Source organism: Oncorhynchus nerka, linkage group LG28, assembly GCF_034236695.1.
Source record: "Oncorhynchus nerka isolate Pitt River linkage group LG28, Oner_Uvic_2.0, whole genome shotgun sequence".
Taxonomy (NCBI): Eukaryota; Metazoa; Chordata; class Actinopteri; order Salmoniformes; family Salmonidae; genus Oncorhynchus; species Oncorhynchus nerka.
Genome location: NC_088423.1, coordinates 25,322,388 through 25,336,441, shown reverse-complemented (window position 1 = coordinate 25,336,441; position 14,054 = coordinate 25,322,388). Strand labels below are relative to the sequence as shown.

The following is a 14,054-nucleotide window of genomic DNA, read 5'->3' as shown; positions in this document are numbered from 1 at the left end:
TTGTTAATTGTAGACAGTCAAACTGCATAGCTGATAATCCATTTAGACTCTCTTTGTTTTGTTTTATGGGTAATGCATGGCTCACAAATAACCAATACATGTCAATGAACTGACGCATGTTTATCAGGAGGGCAAACAGAGATATCTGACATGTTTTAAATATCTTTCCAATGGCTGGATTTGTGTAAACAATCGGAATGTCTTATCTTTCTTAATACACATTTGAAAATGTAAAAGTATGGCATGAATCAAGGACTTTATTCAGTCCAATTTGGATAACACCCTTGGATAAAACAATGAAAGCAACGTCTCATTCCCGAGAGCTCTCTTAAAACGTAGGGTAGGAATATTTCTTTAAAAGCAACATCAAACATCTCTTGTTTTGTCTTTATTGAAGTCTTGCCCTTATGAACCTCTGACATCATCTGTCTTATTGAGAGAAATAATTATCTCTCATCCGGTCTAAGTTGTTCTGCGTCTGATAATACACAATGTATTGTATTATCTCTGGCCACAGGTATTCCAGAAAGAGGAGGTTGATCCACTACAGACCCAGTTGCAAGACATCAACTGGCTGGGCCAGGGCCTGATCCAGAACGCCGCAAAAGGTACCAGCACCAAGGGCCTTGAACATGACCTGGAGGATGGCAACACTCGATGGAACACACTCAACAAAAAGGTTAGCCTGTCTCTGGGTTATTAATCTACTTCACACTCTAGCCTTATTGCTTTTTACATAGGTGAAAGAGGTCAAACTTTAGACACGTTTGATGAATAATACTCCCATGTGGTTCTTGCTTAATGTTTTTATAGCTATAATTAGTTACTGAGACTGAGTTTTACTTGGCCGTAATACTTACCGCCTATATCGTAATACATGTGATGCCTACATTTAAATGGTCTTCCATAGATTGCTGAGCGGTCAGCGCAGCTGCACGAGGCCCTATTGCATTGTGGGAGGTTCCAGGATGCTCTGGAGTCCCTGCTCAGCTGGCTGACGGACACGGAGGAGCTGGTGTCCAATCAGAAACCTCCCTCTGCTGAGTTCAAAGTTGTCAAGGCACAAATCCAGGAGCAGATAGTAAGCCAAAAGTGAACTGATTACACACTTACAACATCAGTAGCTGCTAATTTACACATACATTAAAACCTATTCAGAGAGTCCATGTAGGCTTTACTGATTCAGCCATTTAACATTTTTATTGGTGTCCATTGTGGAGCATTATTTGGGGCTATCCTAGAGATTCTGTTGAATAAAACTTTATAATACCATGGCATTGTACTCCTTTCTGATTGGCTTGAAGGTCATTCTAGAGTGTGGATCATTTCCCTATAATGCACTGTAAGCAATAATTGTGCTCGGCGCATGTTGAACCTCGTAACTTCTTCACCTTTATTTGTCCTGGACAGCTCCTCCAGAGGCTGCTCGATGACCGTAGGCCTACGGTGGAGCTGATTAAGAAGGAAGGAGGGAAGGTTGTGGACCTGGGAGCAGAGTTTGTGGAAAAGGAGAAGGTGGGGAAGGAGATTGAGTGCCTGGGGCAGAGGTGGGACGCTTGCTGAAGAAGGCTGAGAACAGGTCTGTCTGCACAACCAACACTTCCCTGAGAGATGTATGTAAGCAAAGTGTTTGCAAATGAAATTAATATTATAGTTCTGATTCATTGTGGAAAATCTGCTGATTGGATTTTTACTACGAAATGCCATCCCTTTCCTCAGTCGTAGCCCTTTACACTCGTACCTGTATACAGGTTGAACATGGCAGATGTGGGCTCTGATAAGCACCTAAATTGGAACGCAGTGGCTGTACAGTAACGTGCTATAATCAGGGTTTCCCAAACTTGGTCCTGGCCCTCCTAACACCACACAGCTGATTCAAATGACCAACTAACTCCTCATCAAGCTTTCATTATTTGAAGCAGCTGTGTAGTGCTCGGGCAAAAACCAAAATGTGTACCCAGGGAGGGGCCCCAGGACCAAGTTTGGGAAACCTTGCTGTTAATGACGTCCGAGCTCAGGCTCTGCGCTTCACAGCGCTGTATCGGTTTTGACTGACAGACGTTTAGAACTTAAGCACAGCAAATCAAAATCAAATCAAATGTATTTATATAGCCCTTCGTACATCAGCTGATATCTCAAAGTGCTGTACAGAAACCCAGCCTAAAACCCCAAACAGCAAGCAATGCAGGTGTAGAAGCACGGTGGCTAGGAAAAACTCCCTAGAAAGGCCAAAACCTAGGAAGAAACCTAGAGAGGAACCAGGCTATGTGGGGTGGCCAGTCCTCTTCTGGCTGTGCCGGGTGGAGATTATAACTAATTATAATTATAAATGACCAGCATGGTCAAATAATAATAATCACAGGCAGAACAGTTGAAACTGGAGCAGCAGGTGGACTGGGGACAGCAAGGAGTCATCATGTCAGGTAGTCCTGAGGCATGGTCCTAGGGCTCAGGTCCTCCGAGAGAGAGAAAGAAAGAGAGAAAGAGAGAATTAGAGAGAGCATACTTAAATTCACACAGGACACCGAATAGGACAGGAGAAGTACTCCAGGTATAACAAACTGACCCTAGCCCATCGACACATAAACTACTGCAGCATAAATACTGGAGGCTGAGACAGGAGGGGTCAGGAGACACTGTGGCCCCATCCGAGGACACCCCCGGACAGGGCCAAACAGGAAGGACGCGACAAGAAGTTGCTCCCATCCCTCCCGCTAATTGGGAAACTTCTGCACATTTTTTGTTTTCTGAGAGGGAAATGTAAATTAAGAGGACTCGGTGTGTTTTGAAAGATGAGACGTTGACGAATATCATAAATACAGCTTTGACGTCATACAAACCAAACACCTGTGAGTCCAAATGTGCACTTCGCATTTCCATATCATAAAACTCATGTCATATATAGTACAGTGTCACTGTTTGTGAGTACAATGTTTGAAGTACAGTTACAGGACATGATGTCATACCCTGGGTAGTTCTGAATTGCCCCGTGAAAGCCGTACGCTGTAAGATCATATTTTATAGCTTAGCTAGTCATGTTGTCAATAGAACAAGCTTTCAAATTATGCCCACCTGACCCCGATTGCAATTTATAATGGGCTGTTTTTGGATTGCGTAAATAACAACAGTAATTGTGTGATGGGGGGAAGCAGGCCTTATAGATGAAGAGTCTTCTTTGAGTCATAAAAGTTCATTGAAATTACTTAGGAACTATGCACACTTTGGAGAGGTTCACGTCCACTTGGAGACACCAGTTAGTCCTCTCACTCAAACCCAAGTATTTTTTTGTCTTATGTTGCACCTACCCCACATTTTCCAGGAATATTCCTATCATGTTACTAAATGTATCCAGGTTATTTTCTGATTTCGTTATCAACAAATGCTGCGAAAGGTACAGTAAATGTAAAATGCACATAAAATCAACAGTGTAATGTTTGGATTCAGTCTTGTGTCAGATGAACTGTTGTGTCCTCACCTTTAGTCTAATCATTCCCCCATCATCTCCAAACTCTTCCCTTTCAATCGCTACCATGCTTATGCATATGTCTTTCATATTTCTTCTGGAAGAAACATTTTAATTTAAACCTATCAATATAGTCCAATTCTACCACGTGTAAAGGGTTCATGTAAAGGGTTGGACGATACAGCCAAATGAGGTGTTGCTTTCTGGATAAGTTCCCTAAAGACAGAATTAATTGACCCTCCCCCGCCATCCGTAAGTGACAGTTGTTAGGTATAATTATTCAATTGTGTTATCTGGAGACTTGGGCGCCAGAGGTCTTTGAGGAGACAATTATCTTGGCACCCAGTATCTTGGCATCCAGGCCAGACTTTAGTTGAGGGAGTAAACCTGTCTCATTATTCATCTGTCCCTTTTCTGTTCTCTCTTGGCATGCTGGGTAATGTAGGCACAAACAGCTGAAGAGCATTCTAGTTGTGGCTCAGCAGTTCCATGAGACACTGGAGCCTCTGTCTGAGTGGCTCTCTGCCACAGAGAAACGCTTGGCCAAATCTGAACCCATCGGCACACAGACCTCCAAGCTGGAAGAGCAGATCTCCCAGCACAAGGTACGATACTTCATGTTTCAGTCATTGATGTTACTTCAGTCGCCCATCCTTTGTTTTTGGTTTCTCATGATTTGTTGTGTTGCCATGTTTTATCATCATTTGCATTCAGTTGATGTTTGTAATTTTAAGTTTCTTATTGGTTCAGTATTCATTCACCCCCCCCCAACTGTGTTTGTGTGTGTGTTTTTTGTTTATCCCCCTGGTGTGTGTTCCATGTGTGGTGGTGATGTGGTCAGGCCTTAGAGGAGGAGATAATGGGTCACAGTAAAGACCTGGTTCAGTCCATCAGCCTGGGTCAGATGCTCAAGCCGGTTAGCTCAGTGGACGATAAGGAGCTGGTGCAGTCTAAGCTGGACTCCACCCAAGCCAGTTACATAGAGCTGCAGGAGCGCTGTAGGAGGAAGGCTGAGATGCTGCAGCAGGCTCTGGCCAATGCCCAGCTCTTTGGAGAGGACGAGGTGGCCCTCATGAACTGGCTCAACGAAGTGCACACTACGCTGAGCGAAGTGTCTGTCAAAGACTACAAGACGGATGTTCTTGAAAAGCAGTGTGCAGAACAACTGGTACTACTACCATCACACTCCTCCTCAGGCCTAACATTAATTCATCCTTTATCTCTTTACATTGTTTTTAAGTCATTTTAAGTTACATCTAACTTACTTTCAGTTTCGTGTTAAGTTTAGTTTGTGTGAAAAAAATCCAATTCCTTCTTGGTTCCCAATGCTGTTTAAGTCAGATGAGTTGTTGCTAATGTTTTGTGTCTTGTCCAGGCCCTACATGAAGACATTGAGTTGAGAAAGCAGAATGTTGATCAAGCCATTTCCAATGGATTGGAGCTGCTGAAACAAACAACAGGTGAGATGATATGTTGACTACTACACCTATAATTTGAATGAAAACACTTCAGAATGATTAATGTATCTTCTTTTACCTTCTGTAGGTGATGAGGTGGTTGTCATCCAAGGCAAGTTGGACGGGATAAAGACGAGATACGCTGAGATCAACTCCATGAGTGGTAATGTGTCTAAGACCCTGGACCAGGCCCTGGCCCTGGCCTCCAAGCTTCAGCACATCCACGAAGACCTCAGCTCGTGGCTGGTGAATGTCGAGGCTGAGCTCACCGCCTTCGCTGCTCAGGAGCCTGTAGGAGAGCAGCTCATCCAGGCACAAGACAGGCAGAAGGTAATGATAGGCCTGTTTTGTTTGACACTTTGTTGGGGGAAGCAGTTAACATTAAGTTATTAGGTTACTGTATATGTATTGCTTGTTTTTTTTTGTGGGGATGTCAGATATGTGGATTTGCCATATGACCTCTGTTAGTTTTAATCTGTCATTTGGTATTACGGTATTCCAAGCAAAATGGTATTACTTGGAATATTCTGTAACATCAGGATAGAATTACGACAGCCATATTACATAACTTTTAAACACAGTGCATGGAGAGATAGATTGGTGCTCACTGCTCACCGTATGGCCCTTTGTGTTACCCAGGCATTGCTGAAAGAAGCCATGGATCACAAGCCCCAGGTGGACAAACTGAACGAGGTGAGCAGCTCTCTGCTGGAGCTGGTCCCATGGAGGGCCCGGGAGGGCCTGGACAAGCTGGTGACAGAGGACAACGACCGATACAAGGCCGCGAGTGACACCATCACACAGCATGTGGAGCAGATCAACGCCGCCATACTGAAATCACAGCAGGTATAGTAAAACAACCACTCATTACAGTAGGCCACTGTAAACAGAGGAACATACATAACATACTAAATGGGAACACAGCCATTCAAATGAGTTTAGCAACAAAGGGAACCGCTGACCAGAATGCTAATTTCTGTTCTGGGTGATTGGGGCTATTATAGTCTTAATCCCATCTGCTTTCAGCACTAAATCCTCCCTTGTTTAGCCTCTTTTTGGCCTCTAGGGAGCTTTGTTTTCTGTCATTATTGTTCATTAAACACTGGGAACTGTTATAGAGGATGATTACATTTGCATCTTATTATTTGCTCATTAAAAATTGTATTGTAGTGCAGACACCTAAGAAAGTAGGGTATAATGTTGCATGGTCGTCAATGAATTGTCAAACTCATGACTGGATTTTACGTCCCAAAAACAGATATTATTTTATTTATTTTTATATATATTAAGATCAAATAAAGCAACATTTCATTATTATAATTCAGCAGGGGAACTTCCTGCTTACAGGCATGAACAACAATAGAATTGAAATCTACCAGGACTGCCTGTATTAGTTCTTCACAATTTATGCTCCCCCTTGAGGCATACCCACATTGGGAACAGGAAGTTGCCCCGCTGTGTATAATGACATCATATTGCTCAATCTACCTTTAATTAGGCCTATTGTACCATTCATGATGGGATGTTTTCTGTGCAGTTTGAACAAGCAGCTGAACATTTGCTGGCCTGGCTTACTGAAGCAGAGAGGAAGATGTTGTCATTGGGGGAGATCAGGCTGGAACAGGACCAGACCACAGCACAGCTCCAGGCCCAGAAGGTCAGTCTGTCTGTCATGTACCTGTACTGTGTATCTGTATATATACCTGTAGAGACATTATCCGCCACCACCACCGTGCAAACAAACAAGTCCAGGAAACAATGATGTGTGCTGCAGCTGTGTGTAAGTTACCATTCAAACATCCTCCTCTGATTGACCAGGGCTTCTCCATGGACATCATGAGACACAAGGATGCTATGGATGACATTGTGAAAACAGGCCAGGCCATCATGAACAGCAAGGATGAGGATGAAAAGCAAGCCTTGAAGGTAAAAAAGTCCTAGAATGGAATGAAGTCCTAACATCCATCTGTTGTTGGTAGAATACCTCCAGAGTAACCTTGTGCATCCATGAACGTAGCATATGGGCCTTTGATAGAGATTTCTGTCAGAAACCCTGAGGAAGGCAGCTTGCCGTCTAAATGATAAATGAATTGCACCAGCATGTGCAGCTGCCTTGCTTTTTTTTCTAAGAAGCATACATCAACATCAAGTTCTTTTATGTTCTGTTTTTTCGCAGGTCAAGATCCAAGCCCTCCTGGAGAAGTACGGTGTGGTAAGTCAGCTGAACTCGGAGCGCTGCCTGCAGCTGGAGCGAGCCCAGTCTCTGGCCAGCCAGTTCTGGGAGACTTACGAGGAGCTGTGGCCCTGGCTCCAGGAGACCCGCACCAGCTTCAGCCAGCTCCCACTGCTGGCCATTGAGTACGAAGCTCTCCGACAGCAACAGGAGGAGCTCAGGGTGAGCCCAACTTAAAGTCTATTAGCTAGTTGTCTCTGTGCCAATGGATTTTCGAATATTGTTTGTGAAATCAGGGGTGAGTTTCACACTAAGATCATCTTAACACCACTGAAGGAAATAAACAAAGGATCATTAGAGTGTTACAAAACTTTAGGGAAAATCCCAACACAGTGTATTTGTGTTTCTCTAACTGACAATGTCATATATCCACCACAGCAAATGCGAGAGCTGATTGCAGAGCACAAGCCCCACATCGACAAGATGAACAAGACTGGTCCCCAGCTTCTAGAGCTGAGTCCTGTGGAGGGGATCCCCATCAGGGAGAAGTACACAGCCACAGACCTGCTGTACGCCCAGCTCAAGGCTGATGTCAAACAGAGGGCTGCCACATTGGATGAGGCCATCTCCAAATCCACACAGGTAACATACTTTCACTTATTTTATTTCGTTTTTATATATCCTTTGTTTATACAGGTAAAAATCTCTATGGACGCACAAGTATGTGAGTTTGACATTGGTCTTAAGATGGCTTATGTTGGGGATAAAAGGATGTTTTTAAAAGTTTTTGCGATGGGATTGTTTGATGACCTGCCAAAATAATGACATCGCTCTAATGAAATCTGAAGCTGAAACGGAATTATAAAAGTCCTTAGAGGGAAAGGAAACATTATTCATATCCTTCCTTTTTAAACAGGACAAAAATACCAATGGTAGCAGCAGGGCACGTCTGGTTCAGAGAGAATGGATTTCACCTGCAGAGTCCGTTGGGTTCAACAGGGTTGCATCTCTATATTAAAGTAGACAATGGCCCTGTTGTTCTAGGTTGATTGATTTTGACTTTGAAAATAAATGAGGGTTAGTTGTTTGGAAGTCCTTCCAGGAGCATGTAATGAGCATTGATGTAGTAGATTGCTTGTTCTAGTGGCTAATTGATTGAGTCTCTTAGCCCTTATTATTTCACTAAATAAAAGTGCTTTGGATAAATACTTAAGTACTTAATTTGATAATTATATGTAGAATGTTTAGACCCACACAGCCAGTTTGACCATGTTCCTCTCTCCCCCTAGTTCCATGACAAGATCGAGCCCATGCTGGAGTCCCTGGAGCGGATTGCTGAGCGCCTGCGTCAGCCTCCCTCCATTTCTGTGGAGGTGGAGAAGATCAGGGAGCAGATCACAGAGAACAAGGCTGTGTCCGTGGACCTGGAGAAACTGCAGCCTTCCTACGACACCCTCAAGCAGCGTGGAGAGGAGATGATCGCTCGCTCCGCGGGAGCTGACAAGGACATATCTGCTAAAGGTAACATCTATTGTTTCCCCTGTACCTATCATTGTGGGAAATGCTTGTTAGCACTGCTAGTTTTGGAGATGTTTGGGAAGACTGTACAGCACATGACTGTAGCCACACACTACTACAGGTCAACCCATTGTTTACTCTCTTCAGCTGTTGTTGAAGTGTATGGTTTGGATGGCTAGCTTGGCCGCTACATCAGCTGCCAATCAAAAGCAGCTGAAGTTCTCTCTCTAGCCAAATAAATGATATGGCTGAAGACCTAGTCTCGAACTGCCAGACACCACACCATATTACAGTGCCAGGGGCGCAACATTCACTGGGGATGGGGACATGTCCTCCCACATCCTGAAATTGCATTTTTGTCCACCCTCCCCCAATTTTATAATTGGAATGTGATACAAAACAAGGCAACGGTGTGCTTTAGGACCATGCGGTCGCCTCCGAGCGGTCGGGTAGGCTGTTTGGAGTGTTTATCCGAGTGGATAATAAAACAAAATAATAATAATAATTATGTCCCCCCCACTCCTAAAACCAAAGTTGCGCCCCTGTACAGAACGGTTATAAGACCTAAATAAATAAGACTATTACTTCTCTGTGTTTCCAAGCTGTGCAAGACAAGCTGGACCAGATGGTGTTCACCTGGAATGAGATCCATGCCCTGATGGAGGAGAGGGAGGCCAAGCTGCTGGATGTAATGGACCTGGCAGACAAGTTCTGGTGTGACCACTGTGCCCTCATCGTTACCATCAAGGACACCCAGGATCTGCTGAGGGAGCTGGAGGAGCCTGGAGTCGACCCCTCTGTGGTGAAACAGCAGCAGGAATCTCTGGAGGTAAAGAGCATCAAAACATGTTCACTTTAAGGTGCTTCTTCACCTGCATTGCTTGCTGTTTGGGGTTTTAGTCTGGGTTTCTGTACAGCACTTTGTGACATCAGCTAATTTAAGAAGGGCTTTATAAATACATTTGATTTGATTTGAATTAGGAGCATTAAAGTGTACCATTTATTTTTGTCTTGCTATGTTAACTACAGTTCCTTACATTTATGTAACATGTAACCACTGGAGCAGCTTAAACAAGATACCATTACCAATGTAATCTATATACAGTTTGATGTGATAGTAGGTTAATCTACTTTTCGGGACTGATAGTTGTTTTTTCTCCCAGAGCTTCAAGGAGGAGATTGACGGGCTTCAGGAGGAGCTTGATGTGGTGCGGAACTTGGGGGCGGAGCTTATGGCTGCCTGTGGCGAACCAGATAAGCCAGTCATTAAGAAGAGTATTGATGAGGTAATCAATGACATCAGAACATCACCTTTACATAAGAAGAAACAATTTACTTTGCTCAAGGACTCTAAAAAATGCAAACTAAATGACAGATACCTTAGTACATATGTCAGAGTCTTCAAGAAGGTTTTACGGCCCCTGGGATGATCTTGATTTATTATTAGAACCGCCCGCAGCAAGCCGGCAGCCCGCAGATCTTTTACACGCACCAATACTACATTTCCCACAATGCAAAGGTGACGACCGAGCAGTAGGCTGCTTCATTTCAATATTTATTGGCACAGCAGTCGTCAGCATCACAGTAAAATTAACTTTCAGATACCCATCAAAAATGCAAAACGGAAGGTGGATACTGAGAACCGGGGTTTCAAACAAGGTGGGAGTCGGAGTATATGTTCACGAAGGTAGCTGGAAAACCTGTGTGTCTTCTGTGTGGAGAAAGTGTGGCGGTACTGAAAGAGTATAATCTGAGACGACATTATGAAACGAAACACGCGGACAAAAACAAGAATATGGACATGGAACAAAGGCTACAAAAGGCAGAGGAATTAAAACGAGGCCTTCGACAGGCTCTGTTCAAAAAAGCCAAATCACAAGGCCAGGCTGCTGTCAAGGCCAGTTTTATTTTGGCAGAAGAGATCGCTAAATCAGCCCGGCCATTTACGGAGGGGGATTTCATCAAAAACTGCATGATTAAAGTTTGTGACGAAGTTTGCCCAGAAAAAGGCAACTCTTTTTAAATGTGAGTCTGAGCAGAAACACCATTTAGACCAGTTGTCCATCAATCTAAAAGAGCAGCTTGTGAAAAAGGGAAAAGATTTTATTGCATATTCCTTGGCTGTGGATGAGAGCACCGACATTTCTGACATTGCCCAGTTGTCAATTTTCATCCGCGGAGTGGACTCCAACCTAAGCGTGACAGAGGAGTTTTTGGCTTTACGTCCTATGCATGGCACAACTACGGGCATGATTTGTATGAAGAGGTGTCAAGATGTGTAAATGAGATGGAGCTGCCTTGGGAAAACTCGTGGGTTTGACAACCGACGGAGCACCTGCGATGTGTGGACACAGGAGCGGACTGGTGGCGAAGATACGGGAAAAGATGCAAGAGGAAAACGCGACAGGTGAGCTGACAGCTTATCATTGTATCATTGCGGTAAAGCCTTGAAAATGGAGCATGTAATGAGCATCATCACGCGCACAGTTAACTTTATCAGAGCCAAAGGTTTGAATCACCGCCAGTTCAAGGCATTTCTGACGGAGTTAGAAACGGAGCATGGTGATTTGCCTTATCACACAGAGATGGCTAAGCCAGGGAAAGGTGCTTCAAAGATGTTTGAAGCCGTGAGGAGATTTGTCTGTTCTTGGACAGCAAAGGGAAAGACACAACACAACTCCGAGACGAAATGTTTCTGTGTGAAATGGCTTTTCTGTGTGACATTACAGTCATCTGAATGCAATAAACTTGCAGCTGCAGGGTCGGGATCGTGTCATCTCTGATATGTACAGTACAGTGAAGGCATTTAAAACCAAACTGACTCTGTGGGAGACGCAGATGCGGAAAGAAAATTTGAGCCACTTTCCCAGCTGCCAGACCATGAAAGAGAAGCTCTCTACCAGTGCGTTCCCGAGCACACAGTTGGCTGATAAAATAGGTATGCTTGCCGCTGACCGCCGATTTGCTGACTTTGAAGCACAAAAAGCAGGTTGGAACTGCTCGGTAACCCATTTGCTGTTGACGTGGAAAGCTCACCACCAAACCTCCAAATGGAGTTGATTGACCTCCAATGCAATGATGCACTGAGGGCAAAATATGCGGCAGTGGGTGCTGCGGAGTTCGCCCGTTTCCTCCCGGCACAATGCCCCAGCTGCGCATCCAGGCTGCTCAAACGTTGTCTATGTTTGGCAGCACATACCTGTGTGAACAACTGTTTTCTTTGATGAACCTGAACAAAACATCACACAGAAGTCGACTTACTGCTGAACACCTCCACTCAATTCTGAGGATTTCTTCAGCTCAGAGCCTTACCCCGAACATTGATGAACTTGTGGAAAAGATGGGACACCACCAAGTATCACCCTCAACCTCAAACAAGTGAACATTACTGTGCAATCACATATTTAGAGTTTTTACTCAGTTCAAGTTTAAAAGTTAAAATTTAATATTTGTTTTCACTGCATGTTACTTCTCCTTAAACAAAGTGTTGTTTTTGATTAATAGATTTTTGCACTTTATTTTTTTTGTATTTCAATCCAATTATATTTTAAAAATATTTCAGTTGAGTGGATGATAGAAAATTGCTATTATTGTTTTTTCTTTGAAGTAAATTTAGCCCACTTTTGCTAAAATAGAAAATATAGTCTACTGATGGTGCCTTGAATACCGGTTTCTTTCATTTAATGTTCATGTTATGGGGATATTTATATAAAGGAAATTTGTCTTTTGTGTCTGTTGAAAATTAAAGATTACTGACAGAGCCATAAGAAAATATTGCTTTATTTATCTGATCATATTGTAATATATTTGTTAGGTTTTCAGTAGGTTCAATTAGGTTCACTAGACTATATGCGTCATTTAAAATTTTTTCAATGAACATTCGAACAGTCCGGCCCTCGTCTTGTAGCTGATTTTTTTATTTGGCCCTCCGTCCATTTGACTTTGACACCCCTGCCTTAGTACTTGTACTTGTTATTGTACTTGTTATTGACTTACATAAGGATATATGTAATGCTGGGAAACCATATATCTAATTTGATCATGATTTCTTTATTTGTATTTGTATATAGAGTCGTATTTGTATCCAACAGCTGTGCATGGATCCGATTCCCTGACCTTTGTTGTTGTTCTCCCCAGGTGAACTCTGCATGGGAGACTCTGAACAAGTCATGGAAGGAGAGAGTGGACAGACTGGATGAGGCCATGCAGGCTGCTGTACAGTTCCAGGATGGCCTGCAGGTACGTTACTGTTCATTATGATTTAGCTGCTACGCTTTGTCATACACCAGGACCTGTTCAGTAGGGAACACAATGGGAAAATGTTTTGCAACAGAAATTAAAATCTTATTGCTCAAGATCAGATAAAACGTTATCTCCCATTCCTTGCCTACTGAACACTGCCTTGCTGTCATTGAATACACTGACTAACACTAAGCAGCTAGCGGTTTGGACTCTTAGGAGATGAATACCATTGTTAGTATGTAATGCGAAACTGAGCAGTTTGAGGTTTCATTACTCAATGAATTCAGAGGTTTCACTGTGCCTCCTTTTATTTATTTTTTATTTTACCTTTATTTAACTAGGCAAGTCAGTTAAGAACAAATTCTTAATTTCAATGACGGCCATTACTCATAGGAAAGAGAAAGTCAGCCCCATTACTCAAGACATGTTCACGTCTTACTTAATGTTGATTGAAGTGTCAGGGGTTTTGTGTTATTCAAAGGCGCCATCAATGGACCTATTCATCAAGAAATGTTATGGTGTTATTGTTAATCAGTGTTTGCCGTTCTAATGTTGCCACTTAGCATCGTCGTTCACACCTCTCAGACAGAATCAAGGGACAGAGTTTACAATGACTTTGAGCAATTTACCAGGCACAGATAGATCAAATTAAATTGTCACGTAACAGGCAGTGTTGCTATATTTGGGTATCCTTCATTTATGTGATTCCTTTATATAGTTTGTAAGTTGTTGTTTTCTTTATATGGGTTGTGATTGTTTGTAGTGGAGTATGTGTCTAATTTAATGAAGTGGTTTAATAAGGCTTAGATCTAGTCTGTTGGTTATAAATGTACTACCCATTCACAACCATCCTAGACTTGAGTGACTAAGTTAAGGTCCGCCTCTATTTCACCATGTGCTAATAACTCTTTTTCATTGACAGTGTTGGTTTTCCTTGACAATAATTGGTTGTTTAAGTGAAATATTAATGATAATGAATGTGAAATCTGAGCTGTTTTAAAGCTAGCATTGTATTCTCCCAGTGACAATGGTGCCCACTCCCTCTATCTACAGGGTATGTTTGACTGGGTGGATATCGTGGAGCACAAACTGGATTCTATGTCACCTGTGGGTACAGACCTAGACACTGTCAAGCAGCAGATTGAAGAACTCAAGGTATTGTGTTCCTGTATTATATAGAATGCATTAGCTAGATGTATGA

General features: G+C 42.9%; 1 protein-coding gene across 1 annotated transcript in view; it reads left to right on the top strand.

Annotated features, from left to right (window-relative positions):
* Positions 1-14,054, top strand: part of LOC115113849 (dystonin-like) — a 142,292-nt gene that overhangs the window by 92,785 nt on the left and 35,453 nt on the right. The window contains 18 exon segments of the mRNA XM_065012721.1: positions 518-679; positions 911-1,081; positions 1,411-1,552; positions 1,555-1,579; positions 3,909-4,068; positions 4,305-4,631; positions 4,839-4,923; positions 5,009-5,250; positions 5,560-5,766; positions 6,458-6,577; positions 6,739-6,846; positions 7,097-7,315; positions 7,532-7,735; positions 8,383-8,614; positions 9,214-9,440; positions 9,775-9,897; positions 12,749-12,850; positions 13,907-14,008. Coding sequence (XP_064868793.1) covers positions 518-679; positions 911-1,081; positions 1,411-1,552; positions 1,555-1,579; positions 3,909-4,068; positions 4,305-4,631; positions 4,839-4,923; positions 5,009-5,250; positions 5,560-5,766; positions 6,458-6,577; positions 6,739-6,846; positions 7,097-7,315; positions 7,532-7,735; positions 8,383-8,614; positions 9,214-9,440; positions 9,775-9,897; positions 12,749-12,850; positions 13,907-14,008 — 2,958 coding nt within the window.